The 18,504-nt window shown below is 53.8% G+C and overlaps 2 protein-coding genes across 11 annotated transcripts in view; one reads left to right on the plus strand and one right to left on the minus strand.

Moving 5' to 3' along the window:
* Positions 1-332: 332 nt before the first annotated feature.
* On the minus strand, positions 333-14,963 carry WRNIP1 (WRN helicase interacting protein 1). Of its 8 annotated transcripts, none has more exons than XM_082345649.1 (10): positions 14,026-14,963; positions 11,997-12,188; positions 11,316-11,557; positions 8,078-8,125; positions 7,523-7,570; positions 5,422-5,651; positions 2,767-2,922; positions 2,410-2,565; positions 1,601-1,680; positions 333-1,042 (listed from the first exon to the last, which is right to left on the minus strand). In XM_082345649.1, exons 1-10 carry the CDS (start codon positions 14,761-14,763, stop codon positions 767-769), a joined length of 2,166 nt encoding a protein of 721 aa, XP_082201775.1. In that variant the 5' UTR covers positions 14,764-14,963; the 3' UTR covers positions 333-766. The 8 variants fall into 8 exon arrangements, 7 of the variants coding, with proteins under 7 accessions (XP_082201775.1, XP_082201777.1, XP_082201776.1 ...); XR_014232355.1 differs by having other exon boundaries at positions 902-1,042; positions 2,410-2,519; XM_082345651.1 differs by lacking the exon at positions 2,410-2,565.
* A 136-nt stretch (positions 14,964-15,099) lies between these two features.
* Positions 15,100-18,504, plus strand: part of MYLK4 (myosin light chain kinase family member 4) — a 93,878-nt gene continuing 90,473 nt past the window's right edge. Inside the window, exons 1-2 of one of the 3 annotated variants that reach the window (XM_082345671.1) lie at positions 15,105-16,090; positions 17,886-18,112. The gene's annotated coding sequence lies outside the window, so the exon portion shown is untranslated. Of the gene's footprint in view, positions 18,113-18,504 lie in introns of all 3 variants that reach the window. The other 2 variants (XM_082345665.1, XM_082345670.1) reach the window with 2 other exon arrangements.

Below are 18,504 nucleotides of genomic sequence, written 5' to 3' on the forward strand. Positions count from 1 at the left end.
TGTGATGTGTGTGTGTGTGTGTGTGTGTGTGTGCGCATGCGGGGGCATATTCAGCTTTAGCAAACACAGAGGCAAAACCGGATATATCATTTAGAAACACGGGGCTTCAAGAGTCTGGAGAAGTGGGGAGGCCCGGGACGGGAGCTGCTGATTCTTTCAGAAGCCATTTACAATCCTTCAAAATGGTTAAAAGTTAATTTTCGGAAGATACACGGACTTCCAAACTTTCCAACGTCACCTATGAAAATTTTTCTTTCACAGTGCTTACCTATCAAAATGTGATGGTGACAGATGTTGGTACCTTGGATCCCAGGTGGAAAAACAGGCAAGAATTGAAGTACTTTGAAATAGTTTTATTGGCTTATAAGACCTTTGCATATAAAAAAAATACCCAAAACACTATGCAGTATTAAATCACAATTACATTTTTTTACCAATTGAAACTACCCAGAATATCCATTTTTTAAAGGAAAAAAACCCTACAGAACTGAATTCTGAAATGACATTATGACTTAAATACTATGACAAAATAGGTCATCCCTCGTAACGTTAATTCATTGCACAAAGCTGCCAGACCGTTTCATGAGCATAACGTCGCACAGAGTGCAAACGAACACAATTTCGACGCCACACGTTCGGCTGAAGGAACCGCGCCCCCCCGCAGGAACGCTTACACCGCTGGCACGGAAGGTCGGCCTGCTGTGACTCCCGCCAGGCCGCCCACCCGGCGATCCAGGGCCTCCCCCGGCCCGGCCCAGCCTCAGAGTCAGCACCGCCGCTGCTTAAAGAAATCCACGCCCCTCAGTTCTTCGGGCAGGTAGTCCTGGTCCACGGGCTCGCTGTGCACGGGGTTGTACTTGTAGCCCTGGCCGTAGCCTAGGTCCTTCATGAGCCTGGTGGGCGCGTTGCGCAGGTGCAGGGGGACGGGGGGCAGGGGCCCCTGGTGGCTCCGCAGGCAGGCCTTGACGTTGCTGTAGGCGCTGTACACCTCGACAGACTTCGGGGCTCGGGCCAAGTAGACAACGCACTGGGCCAGGAGCACCTGGGCGAGAGGGCACCACGGTCACGGAGGCGCCGCCTCTGGTTAGTTCTGAGAAGAGCCCCCCGCCCCCATCCCCGCCCCCAGGCTTTTACTCCCCCGCTTTGCCCACAGTCTGGATCACCTAGGACAGAAAGAAGACATTCCTGCTTGAGGCGAGAGGCTGAACCAGACCACTGGTTTTCTTTTCTTTTCTTTTTTTTTAAACTGAAAGAACTTTTTATTATATGAAAATTTTCCTGAAACCCGAATATATAAAGCTAATAAGCAGGAGCTGCTCTGTTTGTGGGTGAACTTGCAGAGATTTCCTGTTTGGCTCCTCTGACACTTCCGTCCCCAGGAAACCCTGGGCACCTCCTCGGCACTCAGGACTCCCCCAGTTTGAACACATGACCCTGCTGACACCTGAGGTCCCCTCTCTAGAGTCTTAAGCTTCTAAGACGCGAGTGAGAAAGCCAAGCAGCTTCTTCAGTGGCCCAGGCACCCATGGTGAGGGACCACAAAGGGACACAGCGTGAGAGCAAGGGACTGATTTGCAAAGAACGGAGCGGGTTCCCTTACCTCGCACTCGGGCATGCCTATAAAGTGACAGCCTTGGTAGGCAGCAACTGCTTGTGTTAATGCAGATGGGTCGGCCAGACCTGCCACACACACAGAGACAAAGGCACGTGTAAGTCATAACGCACACCCCCATCCTGACCCATCACTGCCTGCAGACTTTGACCAAAAAATCCACTCAGCAAAATCTGATCTCGTTACCTTACTGGAGATATCTACTGAGTGGTTACTGCGCAGTGTCAAGAACTGTCTCCTCATGGATAAAAACTCTGCATCTGGTAGGAAAAACAGGAGACTACGTACAACCCACGTAAGGAGCAGAGGCCACGGAGACAGTCACAAGGATGGACACGTTAAAAGCAGAACATCTACCAATACCAAAGAAAGGTAAATCTTTCTGGTCGTTTTCTTTAAATAGTGTCCAGAATCTTCCATCTCTTTCTCAGGAGCTGCCTGATGGAACCAGAACACCTGACTGCAAAGCAAATTTAAAATGTTTCTTTTATTTCAACACAGGCACCTCAGAGATATTGTGGGTTTGGTTCTAGACCACTGCAATAAAGCGAATACGGCAATAAAGCAAGTCGCATGAAATCTTTGGTTTCCCAGTGCGTACAAAGGTTATGTTTACACTCTACCGTCACCAACAGCATTATGTCTAAAAATACTTTATTGCTAAAAAAATGCTAACCATCATCTGAGCCTTCAGTGAGCCAATCTTTTTGTAGTAGTGGCATCAAAGATGACTCATCACTATCTCCATAACAAAAATATAACGGAGACGAAGAAGTGTGAAATATCATGAGAATTACCGAAGTGCGACAGAGACACCATGGGAGCAGCTGCTGTGGGAAAAAGGGTGCTGCCAGACCCGCTTGACACAGGGTTGCCGCAAACCTTCGCTTCGTAAAAAACGCACTGTCTGTGACATGCAGCAAAGTGCAGATGATATGAGGGGGCCTGTCCTCCTGCGTGGTCCCCACCGCAGAGGAAGCAGAAAACGGTGACTCTGGGAGACCAACACCCCGAGCACACCCCCCCCCCCCAGGAACAAGCGGCTGTGCTCACCCTGACCCTCTTCCTCCTCCTCACCTGCCCCGCACGGAGCCAGGAGGTTCCCAGGCCGGAAGGCAGCAGCACCCCTGGGCCCCGGCCCCCCCGTCACTCACCCACGTCCTCGCTGGCAAACCTCACGAGCCGCCGGGCCACGTACAGCGGGTCCTCGCCCCCCTCCAGCATGCGCCCCAGCCAGTAGAGGGAGGCGCTCGGGTCCGAGCCCCGCATGGACTTGTGCAGCGCGGAGATGCAGTTGTAATGCTCCTCTCCTGGACACCAAAGGGCACCGCTCAGCCTCGGCGGGACGCGGGACCCGCCGCTCACACGCCATCCGGGCCGCGCGCTGCTCTCCCCCGGCCGACTTCAAGGAAGCCTGCACTAGTGAGGGGCCCAGGAAGGCCTGAGGAGAGCGAGGTTTGACAGCCGCCCTCCAGCTGCCCGGCGACCGGTGTGGGCCGCCGAGCCTGGATGTGGGCAGGGGGGCCGGCAGCGCAGGCTCGGCCAACCCGCGGACACGGAGGGCGCAGGAGAGCTCCCCTCCGCTCGCCTCGTCAACTGTGAGCGACGAGACGGCCCTGAGCCTCCCCCGCTGCAAAGGTCCTTGGCTCTCACGCGTTTACTAGGTCCACGATGAAGGTAACACGGTCGAGGCCACGGGCTCTGGAGCCAGGCGGCCTGGGTTTAAATGCCAAGCGCACCGGCCACGTGACCGTGGGCAAGTCTGACCGCGTCTGTGTCTTGGTCCCTCATCTGTAAAATGGGTGCAAGACCAGCTAGCTCACGGGGCTGACTAATAACGTTCGCCAGGCACAGAGCAAGCCCTGTAGGAATGTGCATGGTTAGATATTCTATACTAGCTTCTATTTTTGCTTTTATCATACACCACTTTATAGCCTAGAATTCCACACTATTTGTGTAGAACCTCCACCTCAATGCAGGGCAGAGAACTTTTCTCATTTGGAAAGGAAACCTCCTCACTCTGACACAGAAATATCTGAGCTATCTACTAAATCCCACAGGTGGGTTACTATATGCTAGATGACATGAAAAGAAATAATTAAAATCCTGGGGGTGGCGGTCTTTGTCTCAGCAGAGTTATAAAAAAGGCCAAGAGTACCAGCGAGCAGGTTCCCAGGGCGAGGCCTCTATCCTCCGTATTTATGGAACAAAGCCTGTGAGAGGACGATTCTCTGGGATCTGAAGTGCATTTGTGTCCGCCGACCCACTGTGGGTGGGGATGTGACAGCGGGGGCGGCACGAAGGGGAAGGCTCCTAGAACGTGCGGGTTCTCAAGGCCTGGCCCAGGCGGGCAGCACACAGCTGCGGAGAACAGGGGTCCCCGTCATGTGTGGCTCCCCCTGATGGAACGTGACCCCGAGAGGCCGGAACCAGCATGTGTGTGTGTGTGTGCGTGTGTGTGCGCGCGCACACATACGTGCTGCAGGGATGAGGCTGGTGACCGCGGGGTGGGCTGGCGTGCAGGCAGCACCAACACGGGGGAAGGTCCTGTCCTCGGAATCCGTCAGACTTGGATTTGAGGATGAGTTTTAGCACTTGCTTTGTGAACTTAGGCTTTGCCATCTGTAAAGTGGGGTAACATTAATAGTTACCTACCGCCTAAGGTTGTTTTGAAAATTACAAAACAAACTTCCACGTTAGCTACCATTATGTTAGATGGCAGCTCTCTGATTTTTAGCTGACGGTCTGATGACACGTGAGAGCAGTTCCAGTGGGTCCCGTCAGAATGAAGCATCACCTTAGGACAACCACAAGGGAGAAAGACCAGAGCCCCCCGAAACAACGGGAGTCCAGCACGTGGGCGTTATTTCTACCTCTGGAAATTTTACATTTCGTTCACATCTCCAATCCTTGCACTTGGCCAAAGTGAAGCAATGCTCTACACCCAGAATGTTTCACTGTTCAGATTTTCTGAGCATTCATACAACTTCGGGGCACAAAGTGCTGGGGGCTGAGATGCCTGGGCTGCGTCGGGACGTGGACAGGAGCGGCCGTGACGGGCTTCCAGCATGTCCTTAGTGCCCCCAGTCGGCTGAGGCGCTTCCCAGGGGTCACATGGCCCGCTCGGTGCCCTCATCAGGAGGCCATGCCCGGAACCAGTCATTGCCAAGCTTCCCCCACGCCCCGCCCCGGCCAGTAGGAGGAGCTTCCATCACCAAGAAGCATCTGGAAACACTGCAGACACGGCACGCAGAGTGACAGCTCGAGCCATCAGCTTCCTTTCAAAGGTGTAGAAATCTACTCCAGCTCCTGCCGTGTGACTGCCGAGAATCACACAGACCCAAGTCTACCCTACAGCCTCATCTGCAGCAGACTCTCTTCAGCACCCGCGTCTTTTATAAAAAGACACAAACGTGCTGTGCTTACAACATTTAATATCGCCGGGTCAGGAATTTAATAAAAGCTGGTATCATATTTGGTACCTGTAAATACGGTTCTATGAAAACAGATACATACACACGTCAACTTTAATTTTTTAAAAAACTACTATGAAATAAAAGCACCAAGTTCGATGTAAACTTAATTTTTCCCAGAGACTCTAAGAATTAAGGATTCTACCTCTCAGTGAGCTACTGAAATCAGAGGCGCACCCAACTTCCCGCAGTCTCACACCCGCTCTCATCAGGGCCGTCCTGCTCTGCACCCGAGCAATCGGGAAGCAGGCCTGCGACACGGGGCTCTGGGCGGGAGGCGCCTCTATGACCGACGCGGAGCTGCCCGGGGGCCGCACGGCTCGGGCGGTCACTCACCTGCTCGGTCGTACAGGATGTGAGAGCGCTGGAGGCCTTCCTTCACGTCGCTCTCGGTGACCAGCACGCGGCTGGGAGGGTAGCTCTGCCCGCTCTTCTTCCCGAACGCCTTCCTGGCGCTCAGCCTGGCCAGCACCGCCAGCTGCAGCCCGTTCAGTCCGGCCCGCGCGTCCCCGTCGCTCAGGCGGGCCAGCGTGTCCACCGCCTTGTCCTCTATGAGCACGGAGGGCCTGCAACACCACCGGGAGCGCGTCACACTCGGGGGACACGCTCACCCCGCAGCGCTCTGTGACCTTCTGTCCCCGCAAGGCCACTAACGAGCCACCCGAGGTTCCAGCCTCTGCCCTGGATCCCAAACCACTGTGTTAAAGCGGGTCCACGGTGTCACGCGGGTTGGCATCAAGACTGGGAACTGCCTCGCCCTGGAGTCGCGAGGTGATTTCACTGGACGCTCTGCCCTCTGCATCTGTGGGTTCCGCATCCACGGATTCAACCGGCCTCGGATGGAAAACGTCAGGGGGAAAGATTCCAGATAGTTCCAAAAGGCACAGCTTGAATCTGCTGCACACCAACAACCATTTACAAAGCACTCACAACATATTTACAACGATCTACGTGTCATTTACACTGTGTTAGGTATCGTAAGTCCTCTAGCGATGATGTGAAGTGTACGGATGTGCTCGGGTCCTATGCAAACACTGCGCCATTTTACGGAAGGGACCTGAGCGCCCACCACCCTCGGATTTTGGTATCTGTTGGGGCAGGGGCCCTGGAACCATTCCCCCGCAGATACTGAGTGACAACTGCATAAGCACACACATGTCCCTTATTTTACAAACAACCCACCAGGTCCCCAGTCCCTCTGGGCACAGCAGGACCCAGAAGCAGGGCTCTGGGGTTTAGGCCTGGGGCACGCTGCCACGGGGGTACTAAGCCCACGCGGACCTTCGTAAAGGAGGTCTAACTGTGACTTCTTTTCGAGTCTAACTGAACTACTTTTCCTATTCCCAGTCTAGTTACACGAGATATGTGACACGTTTAGTTACATAGAGGGGTCTTATTCCTTCCGGCTAGGTGCCAGCTGCACATGTGCAAAGCAAAAAATAATCGTCCAAAGTTACGGCTCACCCATGTCATCATCAACCTTCATCAGCTGCTTGGGAAACAACTCCTAGGCATCCACTGGGCTGGGCCAAGGCGGGGAGTGGGAGGCGGCCACAAAAGGGGCCCAGCTTGTCTACGGAGGTCCACGCAGAGTTCCTGACCACACACCCACCCCCCACCTCGCTTTGGGGAACAGCCTGAACGACCCCAATCTGCACCTCACTCCCTGACGATCCCAAACCACTGCTCTCACTCACCTCCCTGCTCCCTCACCGAAGCCAGCCAAGCCTTCCGGGGACCGCCTCCCACCCCAGGGATTAGCTGCGCTGTGAACGACTCTTCCAGGACTCCTGACAGCCGCCTGGGCCCCAGAGCTGTGGGAAGAGCCTACAGGCCCACCCTCTTCCCTTCCTGATCAGACACCACACACACCGAGGCCGCCTCACTGGCTCTTCGTAAAGCTGATGGCCCGTTTCTGAAGCAGATTTTTGATGACTTGGAAAAAACTAGACAACCCACACTAAAGAGAACGTGTTGCACGGGCCCACATCAGAGGGGGTGTGGCAGCCCAGGTATGCCTAAGAGGAGGGCAGTCGGGGCTCGGTGACGGCACATCATCTGTGTGTGCGCGTGTGTGCGTGCGTGTGTGCATGTGTATGTGTATGCGTGTGCACGCGTGTACACGTGTATGTGTGTACTTGTATACATGTATGTGTACGTGTGTGTGTGCACGTGTGTGTGTATAGACGTGTGTGTGTGTTTGGGGGGGGCAGAGAGACCCAAACGGCCTGAACATCTCATCTCAGAACTACTAAAAGCAACGCTTTCCATCCCCTTGGGAGGCTTCCTAGCAACAAAGAGCCCGCAGGGCCATCTGCAGGAGGAAAGCGATGGAGCCGGAACCCTGGGTGAGCGTCACCTGGAGCGGGCCATTTGGTGGTGACACGCCGTCTCTCCATCCCCCCGCCACTGCCGGGGCCGCGAGGATTGGAATTACGTTTCATTCTTCATGCCCAGTGCCTGGCGGACATCAGGCACTCCACATCTGCACAACGAATGGACTAACTTCAATTTCCCCACAATCTCAGAGTGAAACATGTATTTTTAAACATGGTGACATATGGAAAGTACAAAAAAAACAAAAACATAAAAACCCCTTATCTGCACCACCTAGAGAACAACAGCTGCCAGGTCATGTGCTGAATTTCCTCTATGGGCCATCCACCCACGTCACTATCAACCTCACTGAACCTGGGTGGTGTGACCTGGGGTTCCGGACATACTGGGTGGCAGGTAGAACCTTCTGAACATCTCGTGAATTTCTATCCTATAAATATCCAGTCTAGTTTTTAAAACAAAATTGGGGTCATACCATATAGCGTTTGCAACCTTACTAACAAAAAATATAATTTTGAAATACAAGCAAGTTACTCAGAACTCTGAATATTACTTTTTCACCAAATGGGATTATAAAAAATGCAAACACTAGCGACAAAGGGGTGACGTCACCTGTTGCTCTGCCACCTGCTGGTCAGGGCTCTGGTGCACGTACCTCCCTCCTGTGTGACGGTCCACCGGAGGCACCGAGAGGCGTGAAGTGCTTGGGGGCAGAGAACAGACAGGTGGGTGCTCTCCCAGCCCAGTCCTCCCGCGCTGCCACGCCTCCTCACGGGCCTCGCTCGTGATGAGAGAAGCCGACGAGCAGACTGTGATTAGCCTTTAAAACTGGGGATGGGTTCTGCATGGTGGAAAAGGAAATCCTTCCTTCGCTGTTTAGACTCTTAACCAAAGTCCACCCCGTTCCACTGTCATCCCGTCCGTCAGGCCTGGAGTCGGGGGGACGGGAGGGCGCCCACCCCGGCCCCCAGTGCTCCACACCCCCTGCCATGCGAGCCACACTCCAATTTCAGCCCCGTCCAAAATGAATCTCTTTAAACACAAACAAATCTGTCAGCACCTGGGCTCCACTAGCCAAGGTGCCACTCGGGACGGTCACGCGCTAAGTCTCTGTTGGGAACTTGCCGCCAGGATTGCTGCACAGGACGCGGCCGGAGGTCCCGGCCCCCGCCAGCCCATCCCGACCCCCGCTGCCACCAGCCAGCTTCCGAAGAGGAATAAACGCGCCAAAACACCTTGAGATCTCAGGAGAGGGAACGGAGGAGGGTCACGCGAGAACAGAGGCAGGGACGCGGGCACCGCCCCTGGCAAAATTCCGCAACAAACAGCCTCTGCTGCACAGATCACGTGGACAGTACTCCGGCTCCAGAGAGTTTAAGGCTATTGTAAAACGGAAGCGTCCACTTTTACAATGTTTCTCATTTGCAAGTAACTTTCCAAAGTCATCAAAGAATTAACTGAGGCGCAAGCTACCTTGGAGATAGAGTGCCTGAAATTGCACAGCATCCCACAGAGAAATAAGCAGTAGACAGTAAATTATATCGTTATACCGTGATTTAAAAAACTGTCCCATAATAAGGGAAAAAATGGTTTAAGTGCACTGGGAAAGATCACATTCCAAAGTAATGAGACCCAGAGAGGGAGGAAGTGACAGCCTCGTCCTCTAGCTGGAGAGCAGCATGTGGTCTGAGCCGGAACCTGGGCGCGTGCAGCAAGGCCAGCTCCCTCCTTCCCTCTTTCCTTCCAAGGCCTGCATCTTTCTGCACCTTGTTTTCCTGCTATCTAGAGGATTCTACGGCTGGATGTCTAAGCTGCAGGAGGAGTGAAGTAAGTGAAAACATGCCTGTTATTTCATGCAGAACAGAAGCACATACGTGGCTCGGTTAACCGCTCCCTGAATGACAAAACAACGCTCTGTGACTCTCTCTAAGGAAAAGGAACACTCCACGGTCAGGGTAACAAGAGCGACGTGTGTCACGTTACAGAAAACCTTCCTAAAATCCAGGTGTGTGGCTCTCAGCACAGATTTACCGACTCCACAGCCTCCAGGGCCTGACCCCGGGCACATGCCTTTTCAAACTGTATCCCTGGTAAGTGTGACACGCAGATCTGGTCAAAAGACACAACTGCTAAATTATGGATGGAAGCCTTTGGTTCCTAATCCTTTACAAATTAATACAGTCTGCCTGGACACGAAGAAGCACAGAAAAAGGTTAGAATGTTAGTACTCACCAGTAGCACCTTCACTCAGTACCAAGGAGGTACTAAGTAACTCCTTGAACTTCAGCCTCCTTCTTCCAACTGGGTTAGAAGCACGCTTTCAAAATCCAGCTCCATCATTCAAACTGTGTGATCTGGGGCACATGACTCGGCCTTTTTGTGTCTCAGCCTCCTGAGCAAATGACCTGTGACGTCTCCCAACTTAACTTCTCGTCAGAACTGCTAACAAGCAGACCCACGAATTAAGCCTGATACTCTTCCCTCTGCCTGCTGCTCTGGTCCTCATTCCACTTAAACTACGGCACGGCAGTGATGGGGCGAGGGAACAACCTGACAGTCATCCCACGAAATACTGATGTGAATAAAATAAATAAATTACCCTAGATAAACAAAAACGTGGGATAGAAAGTTGTAGACGTATAACGACAACCAGTACATGCACGAAAAACACACACGCAAAAGTCAGGATTTTTCTCCCTCTCGATTTCCCTTGATCACGCGCTTCCGTGAGTCCGCAGTGGACGTGCTGCTTGGCGGAAAGTCAGAGTGGGCGCGCAGAGAGGGCAGCAGCCCTGCAGACCCCGGCGCACGCCCCGCACGTGGAGGCCCCTCCTGGAGCTCCCACCGCGGGTGGCGGTCCCGCCTCAGCTCTACCCTAAAGCCACACGACCTGGGGCCGATAGGGTCCTCGGCCGTGTCCAGGGCTCTCACGAGGCACCACATAGCTCCTCCTGCGTCCAAGACAGGAGTGAGCGGCGGAGGCCGGACACACGGGGAGGGGCAGCTGAAACCTAAGCCCTGAGCCTAAAATTTGGTCTGTGCTTTAATCCTCACAGAAGAGCAGCTCCAGAGCAGTGGGGGTGAGGGTGGAGGCACCAGCCTCCCAGCGGATGGGCCTCGGCCTCCGGCGTTACGGCTGCTGATGCGGGACCCTGGGGCAGCTGAGGAATACGCCCTAATACAAATACGGGAAAACCTCTGACCCAAGTAACCCAGCCAATCATCCACGATACACAGCCCGTGCATCACGCAGCTCTCACGGTACAGAAAGAGATCGCCAAGAGGAAAGGGATGGCCTTTAATGCATCATTTTCAGTTAAAATTTCTTTACTTTCACGGAACTGAGTTTGACTTCTAGAGTGCTCAAAAACCATCCTAAAAAGGCTAAAGGAGTTTCATGGTAATGTTTATATTAATTCTTAGTGTCTTAAAAAGAAAAAAAACTGCAGGAACAGGAAATTAGAATCTGAGCATAAACTTCAAAAGATTCGTAAGGTAAGTCTATCCTGTGAAGAAAATAATCAATAAGCCTTCTCATGGTCGGTCTTCCACGCTTCGAAAAAGAAGTGTGCTAGGAAAAGACCCACATCTGTCAGCACAAAAGCAAACACCCAAGTACTAAAGTAAGGGGCTAAGCAGTTAAAGCTGGAAGAACTACAGATAAGCCCACGATGGGCTCTAACTCACATGTGAAAAGCCAGGAACCGGCTGCAGAGACAGAGCCAGCCTGTCTGCCTGTCTGTAACCCAGCACTTCCCTCCTCCGTCCCCGTCTCTCCTAGAAGGACCCCGTCTCTCCTAGAAGGACGTTTCTCCATCCCGCCCCTCCAGCCCCAGCCGGGGATTCTCCGGGAGGTGCTGCCCCAGGGCCCTGCCAGAGTCGGAGTCACTTACTCAGAACCGCTGTTGCTGCCGTGGCTCAGAGGGTCGGCGGGGCGGCTGGAGTCCAGGACGTGGATCCCCAGGGAGTTGATCGCCCGCATCAAGACAGTCACCACAGCCTCCACTGGAAGCTTCTCGAGAACGATAACCCGGCAGCGGCTCAGAAGAGCAGCGTTGACCTGGAAGGAGGGGTTCTCCGTGGTCGCCCCAATCAGCGTGATGGTTCCACACTCCACGTGAGGAAGGAACGTGTCCTGATCGTGGAGGAAAACAAAAGAAATTGACCCCAGTCGACAACCTGCAGGATCCTGGGTAAGTCGGCTGTTCCTTCCTTCTCCTAATTCTGAGTTCAGGATTAGGTTAGGAACTTAGACTGCTCACTGTGAGTCCTGATGTTTAAACATTTATGAAAATTGGAAGCTTGACCCAAAGTGGTTTTTCTGATATGTATGGCTCAGAGATACAGCAACAATTTCATTTAGCAGATAGAGGAAGCATTTTCTGGTCAGCAAAAAAAAACGCTAAGAAAAAGTGAGCACACAGGCATAAAGGAGAAGGGCTGAGGGTCTAGGTTTCTGCAGACGCAGAGCTATCATCATCCCCAGCCCCGGGCATTATGCAGCGACCTCACGGGCTTTACACTCACGTCAGCGTTCACAAGGACCAAAAGAAAGTAGAAAGAAGTGCACGTACCTGCTGAGACTTATTGAACCGATGAATCTCGTCAATAAAAAGGATGGTTTTCCTCTTGAAAAAGCGCTTCTCGTTCTGAGCTTGTTTGATGGCGTCGCGCACGTCGGTTGTCTTGGCGCTGGTGGCCGACAGCGTCACGAACCTCACGCTGTGTTTCTTGCTGTTGTTAGCTATGATGTGGGCCAGCGTGGTCTGCGACAGAGGGCAGAGCGTGGAAGCGGATGAGATGGAGAGACGCGCGCCCAGGCTGGCAGAGCAGCCGCGGGGCGGCTACGCGCAGCCTGAACGCAGAGGCGCGCTCGGCAGCAGACACGATCGGAGACGGCGCAGCGCGCTTCCAAACGTGGGGAAGAGTGTTACGAAGGAAACGGGAAAGCAGCTGAAAGTTCGGCCGATCCTGATCTCCTCTCCTTCGTGTCTAACCCCATCCGATGCCTTCCTGGGCACGCTAAGATCTCTAGAATCCCCGGAAAGAGCGGCCACCTTGCGGCAGCAGAGCCTGGCGACAGCCGTGACCTCTCCCAACCAAGAAAACAGCACCACCGACGGGTGAGGCGCAGACCCACGGGGCTGACTGGGCCACTTCTGGAAGCTCCGCAGGGCAGCTCGGAAGAGGAGAGCCAGCGCTTGAACTGAGAGACCAAGGACGACCCCCACCCCGTGGGACTGTCCACTGGGGACAGAGATGGAACAGCAGCACCGCGACCTGTCAGCGCTTCCCGGGAAGCGACGGAGAGACGCAGGGAAAGCGGTGCTCAGCGCCTGGCGCTTAACGGATGCTTGATAAACACACACACGCTATTATTAACTTTATTATTACTGCCAGCAGTGAAGTATAGCAGTTACGGATGGAGGTAAAGACAAACGGAAGACTGTGTCACGAGAGAGGCAAACCTGCTCCTGAATGAGTGGGCTGGGGGCGTTTGACTTTCTGAGAGTCACACAGCACCGTCAGGTACCGCGGCTGCCCCTCAGCGATCCCAGCCTACAGGCCACATCTGCTTGGCTCGTGGCCGCTGACCACCCACCACCCTGAGCAGCTCGGCCCACTGGCTCTCTTGCCAGGCATCTGCTGTGAGCTCCCCGCCACAGGGGCGTTTTTCTTGCCATCTGCCCCTACGTCCTCCACCTGATTAGCTGTCCTGACCGTCTTAAGAGCTCTAGGGAATCGCTAAGAACGCTACCGCGCGGTGCCATGCTTCCTGAGTCAACTCTGATTGTTCCTGGCTGAAGAAAAGCTCCAGTGCAAACAAGAAGGCACACCACGAGCAGGACACACGCTAGGAACTGGAATAAACGGAGATGCGATTAAGCTGTGGGAGACGAAGCTGGAAAGAAGAACTGGAGAAAAATCGTAAAAGCCCTTGTGCGCTGACGAGTCTGAACCCCACAGCTCTGAGCCCCTTCGCACCGCACCCTGGGCTTTGCTTTTCGCTCACTGGCGCTCCTTCTCCCCCCTTTCCCTGAAGATAAGAAAATATGTATTTCAGCACCTCCTCGCTTTCTCTTTTATCCGTCCTAGCTCCTGTCTCCTTAGGGCTCCTTCCCAGTCTCCCCAGCGCTCTTCCAGTGACGCCAACATCCTAAGTGCCCTCCTCTGGGCTTGTGCCAGCCCCTAAGAAAGCACTGGCCACCGCGATGCACCGATGTTGCTTCTTTAAAGGACAAGCCATCCTAAGGACAGTTATGGAAACGGTGGATGAAGGCGGCTCGCAGGGGGAAGGAGTTCTCCCGTCAGTCCTGTTAAGCGAGCGCAGTCTCAAGTTTTGAGGAAGACCCGTCTGTTGAAAAAACCACCGGCTACAAGGAGTCGGAAGCAGCACAACAGAAATTCTACAATTCCCGACTGCAGGCTGCACACCTGACTCCACCCGCCCCCGGAACAGGACGGACCACGGCCCTGGGCGGCCCGCCGCGGGGGTCCCCCGATTCCCGCGCACCCCCCGCATTCAGACACCTTCACCCTGGAAACGCCCGGAGAACGCGCCTGCGGCCCGGGGGGCGCTGCGGGGCGAGCGGACGCGCTCACCTTGCCGCAGCCCGGCGGCCCCCACAGGATGATCGAGGGCACCTCGTTGGCCTCGAGCAGCGAGCGCAGCAGCGTCTCGGGCCCCACGGCGCGGCCCTGCCCCACGAAGTCCTGCAGCGCGTCGGGCCGCATCGTGTCGGCCAGCGGCTTCCCCTCCAGCAGCTGCCGCACCTCCTCGGCCGCGGGGGCCCGGGCGTGCGGGCGGCCCCCCGGGGCCTCGAAGGCGGCGGCGGCGTCCGCGTCCCAGCGGCCCGCGTCGTCCTCGCCGTCCGCGTCGCCCGCCGCCTCCTCCTCCTCCGGCGCCTCCGCCTCGTCCCAGCTCCGCGGGGACGCGCTGCCCGCCGCCGCCGCCGGCCGCTGCCCCGCGCCCTTCCCGCCGGGGCTACCGGACCGCGCCACCGGGAAGTCGGGGATGAGCCGCGCGCCGCTGGGTGTGGGCGGCGCGTCGTAGCTCTCTCGGCTCTCGGTCTCGCCGCCGTCGTCCGGCTCCTCGGCCTCGCCCTCGCTGCTCTCGGCCGCCGTCGGCGTGGCCGGCTGCTTGAGCGCCGAGCTCTCGGACGGCCGGCGCCGCTTGGCGCGGGGCGGCGCGGGCTCCGCGTGGCCCGCCGGGTGCAGCAGCAGACAGCGGTCCAGGTGCGAGTTGATGTGCGCGGCGGGCATGGTCTGCTGGCACACAGGGCACTGCACCCGGTGCAGCTGCGCCAGGAACGGGTCGTCCTCGGGCCCGCTCACCTCCATGGCGGCCGCCGCGCTAGGCCCCGCGCCGCGCGACCCTCGCTCGGGGAGGCGGCAGGACGCGAGCGGGCCGGCGGAGGGCGCCGCTCATGCCTCACGTCCGGGCTGCCCGCATCGGCCCGCCCTCGGCCGGCGGCCCCGGCGCCTCGCGCGGCGCGCCGGGAAGCGGAGTCCACGGCCCCTCGCCCGGCAGCCGCTGGCAACGGCCCGCGCGGCCTGACGGGAAACGTAGTCCGCGGCCGCTCGCAACGGTTCGCGCGGCCTGTCGGGAAATGTAGTCCACGGAGGTTCGCCTGGCCGCCGTGGGCAACGGCTCGCGCGGCCTGTCGGGAAGTGTAGTCCGTGGACGTTCTCCCGGCTGCAGTGCGTTCCCTTCCGGCCGGGCTCGCGAGAGGCCAGCGGGTTGCGCGTGCGCAGGCCTATCCTCCGTGGACGGGGCGCCGGCGGAGCCGTGGAAACGCGCCGCGGCTGCGCGAGGGGAGTGGCTTTCCGCGCGTGGCGGAGGGCAGGGGGCGGAGGGCAGGGGGCGGAGGGCAGGGGGCGGAGAAATGGGAGAGACGCGGGACGCGCCGGCGGGGAGCTGGGTGGGGACGGAGCAAAGGGAAGACGAAGATCTTCCCGAGTGGGAGTGTTCGCCTGGGCGGCGGCGGCGGCCAGAAATACAGAAAGAGAACCGCCCGTTCCAGATTGTTGGCCTTTTACCCCAAACGCGCGGTCACACACGTGGCGTCTCACGGCCGTTTTGTAGTTAAACGTTAGAAATGCGCGGGCATCTCGAGGCGGCGTTAGGCTCTGCCGCGCGCGCCGCCCCCGGGCCGAGGGACGTCGGGTTGAGACTCGCGAGGGGTCTGGCCTGGGGCGACGGGATGACTGTCTCTGGCACGCGTTCCTGCTTTTCTCTAAACTTCTTCAGAAATGTGACACAAACCTGCATTTTTGGTATTTAGAAGAAGAAAATAGAAGGGGAATGAAAACGAAAGTGAGACAATTTTAGAAAAGAAGGGACTTTCCTAAATGTTGACGAAACTGGGATGTTTATTTAATCTGCACAAGAACATCTCCTTGGAACTTACCCAAACGCAAACCCCTAAGGGTTAAATGAGCCTCTTCATATGAGATGATTTTACAAAAAGGAATGCCTCACAAATAAACTAGAATTAGGTAAAAGATGGTATAAAAGGAAAGGGCAAAGGAAGTGTTTTTGCAGTTGATACTGGTTGTGAAGCATGTGTCCCAACCTGCTGGCAAGTGTTGAGAGGACTGAAATCTGACTTTCTGATAGTTTTTCCAACTACGTATGTTAGGCTCAAAAGTAGCATTAGTAGAAAAGGTAAGTGAGAATGAGTTATGGAGTCTTTTATTGTTTGGCCATCATACAATTTGAAATGTAGGATCATGAGCTTTTATATAGCCTTTTACTTATCGCCCAGAGCATCCAGCCCCCGAACTTCACAAAAGCAAGTACTTTTGAGAAGAGGTTTGCGGGCGGGGAAAGAAATCTTCTCTCCTTGTCTTAGGGTTATTAGCTCGGGCCCTGTGAATTTAACTGACAAAAGACAGATTAAAAAGAAAAACAGACTGTTAACATTTGCAGCGCCCCTACACACGGAGTACCTGGTGATGGGCGGGGTTACGTAGCAATTTATCAAAAGAACAAAACATTTGTAGAGAAGCGACAAGACAAAGGAAAAGGACCTTGAGTTTTTAGGGCGGCAAATTGGGGGAAGGCAAATATATGGGAAACTGATAGGAGACAAGAACTAGTTAGTAAAGTTGGTTATGCAGATTCCTTCAGTGCCACCTCTGGGCTGATGAGGGTCTAGAGTTTTCTCCAGTGATTAACTTCTGCCCTTCCTGGTAGATGGGAGGGGGGGACACACCTTTGCAAATTTATGTCCTGCTCTTAGGAAGTAGGGAGAGAGCAGAGAGCTTTTCTTGTATCAGCCTAATTGCCTTCAGCTCAGTATAATCCTCAGGCCAAACTGGCACGGTTTGGTGCAGCGTATTCTGCTGCCCGTCAGGTTCTAGGGCCGTCCTCAAAATGAGTTGTGAAGGAAAGTACTAAATATGGAAATATAATACACTACGTTAATTTTAAACACGTATAGAAATAGATGGACATGTGGTCTCCTCTAACACAAGCAAAATATTTTAAAATAATGACAACAAACTGGGCAACAACTCTGAAGCTTCCTGAGTCTTTTAATAAATGTAAAGCTTAAAACTTATTTTTTTTTAAGAAATAATATATGCTTATTATGGAAAATCTACTCAGAGATTCTCATTGTTGATATTTCAGCACCCTATTGCAGTCTTTTAAAATGCATTTCAAAAAGAAAAATATATCTTAAGACTACACTGTGTATTTACATATAAATGTAATTCTATATCTGTCTTTATTGTTACCTAATATATATTTTCAAAAGTTTTTACTGTAATGGGAAAATATTCATTGCGTAATATGGAGTAAAAGAAGATACAAAACTATATAGTATAGTCCCATTTTATTTTTATACAAGTGTTCTGCTCGTATATATAATATATAAAAGAAAAAATAAGAAAAAGGAAACATCATACGAAAAGACAAAACTCTCCATATACGTATATGTACTTTACTCCTATGGTCTCATACATGAATAAAATCGCACCATTTGGATGGCCTGTGAGGTGAAAGTGCACTGGACCTGCCCTAGAATCTGGGCTTGAGTTGGACATGGTGTGGCCTTGGGTGAGCTCCTTCCCCTCCCAGACTCAGCTTCCAAATCTAAGAGGGGAACAGTAATGCCTCCCTCTCAATCTGTTGTAAGAATTAAGTGATCTTATGAATGTAAAGGTGTTTAGTACCGTGCTGAGCACAGAGTAAGCCCTCTATTACTCTGTTTTCCTGAACCCCAGCTCATTCTGCCTGAAGTTCAAAGTTTTCTCCGCTAGATGGTGATGGTAGAAAAATAAAATGAGTAAACCATACCAGCCTCTAACCAGATTTAAACTTTCTTTTTAAATCAGCATAAATACAAGTAAGTGTAAACTCTATCATAAGGTTGCAGTCAATGAGCTCAACGTAAAGCAGTAAACCCTCGGCTTGAATGTCCTCCGTTAATCCCTCACTGCTTTCTTGTCTTCAGCCGGACTTGGCGTTCACTCTGAGCAGCGTAGCCGACTCTGTCCTCCGCCCCAGAGTCACAGTGGGGATGACGGAGTCCGTGTGTGGCTCAGCTCTCAGATCAGCCATCTATTCAGTGGCCACAAGGCAAGTCTCAGCCTGGTGCAGGTCCCGAGTGCTGCCGCATAATAAGCCTCCTAGTATTATCGGACCTCAGGCGTCATCTTGCCCCTCGTAATCATACCCAAGGTATGTTGGACATTTTGAGTTCAGTTAATCCCACCATGACGCACATCCCTGCCATCTTTAGTCACCATCCCAAAAGTCAGCCCCACGGTCGTCTGTTCCCCTTCCTGCTTTGGGAGTCCTCTTGCCTAACCCAACCTCATATGCCTTTCTTTTCCTGACTTTCCCTTGTGTCCCCTGGAATCTATGCCACGTTTCTTATTAACTTTAGTAAATTGTATACATTTTCTTGCTACTGTAATAAGACTGCCGGATTGTTCTATTTTATTACTGGTCTTACTGGTATAAAAGAAGTGCTTTGACTTTTATAATTTATTTCATATTTGGCTTTTTTGGGGGAAACTCTTCTATTAGTTTTAAGTGATTTTCAATTGATACTTGTAGTACAAAAAGAA

Source organism: Balaenoptera borealis (assembly GCF_965194805.1).
Source record: "Balaenoptera borealis genome assembly, chromosome: 12".
NCBI classification, from domain to species: Eukaryota; Metazoa; Chordata; class Mammalia; order Artiodactyla; family Balaenopteridae; genus Balaenoptera; species Balaenoptera borealis.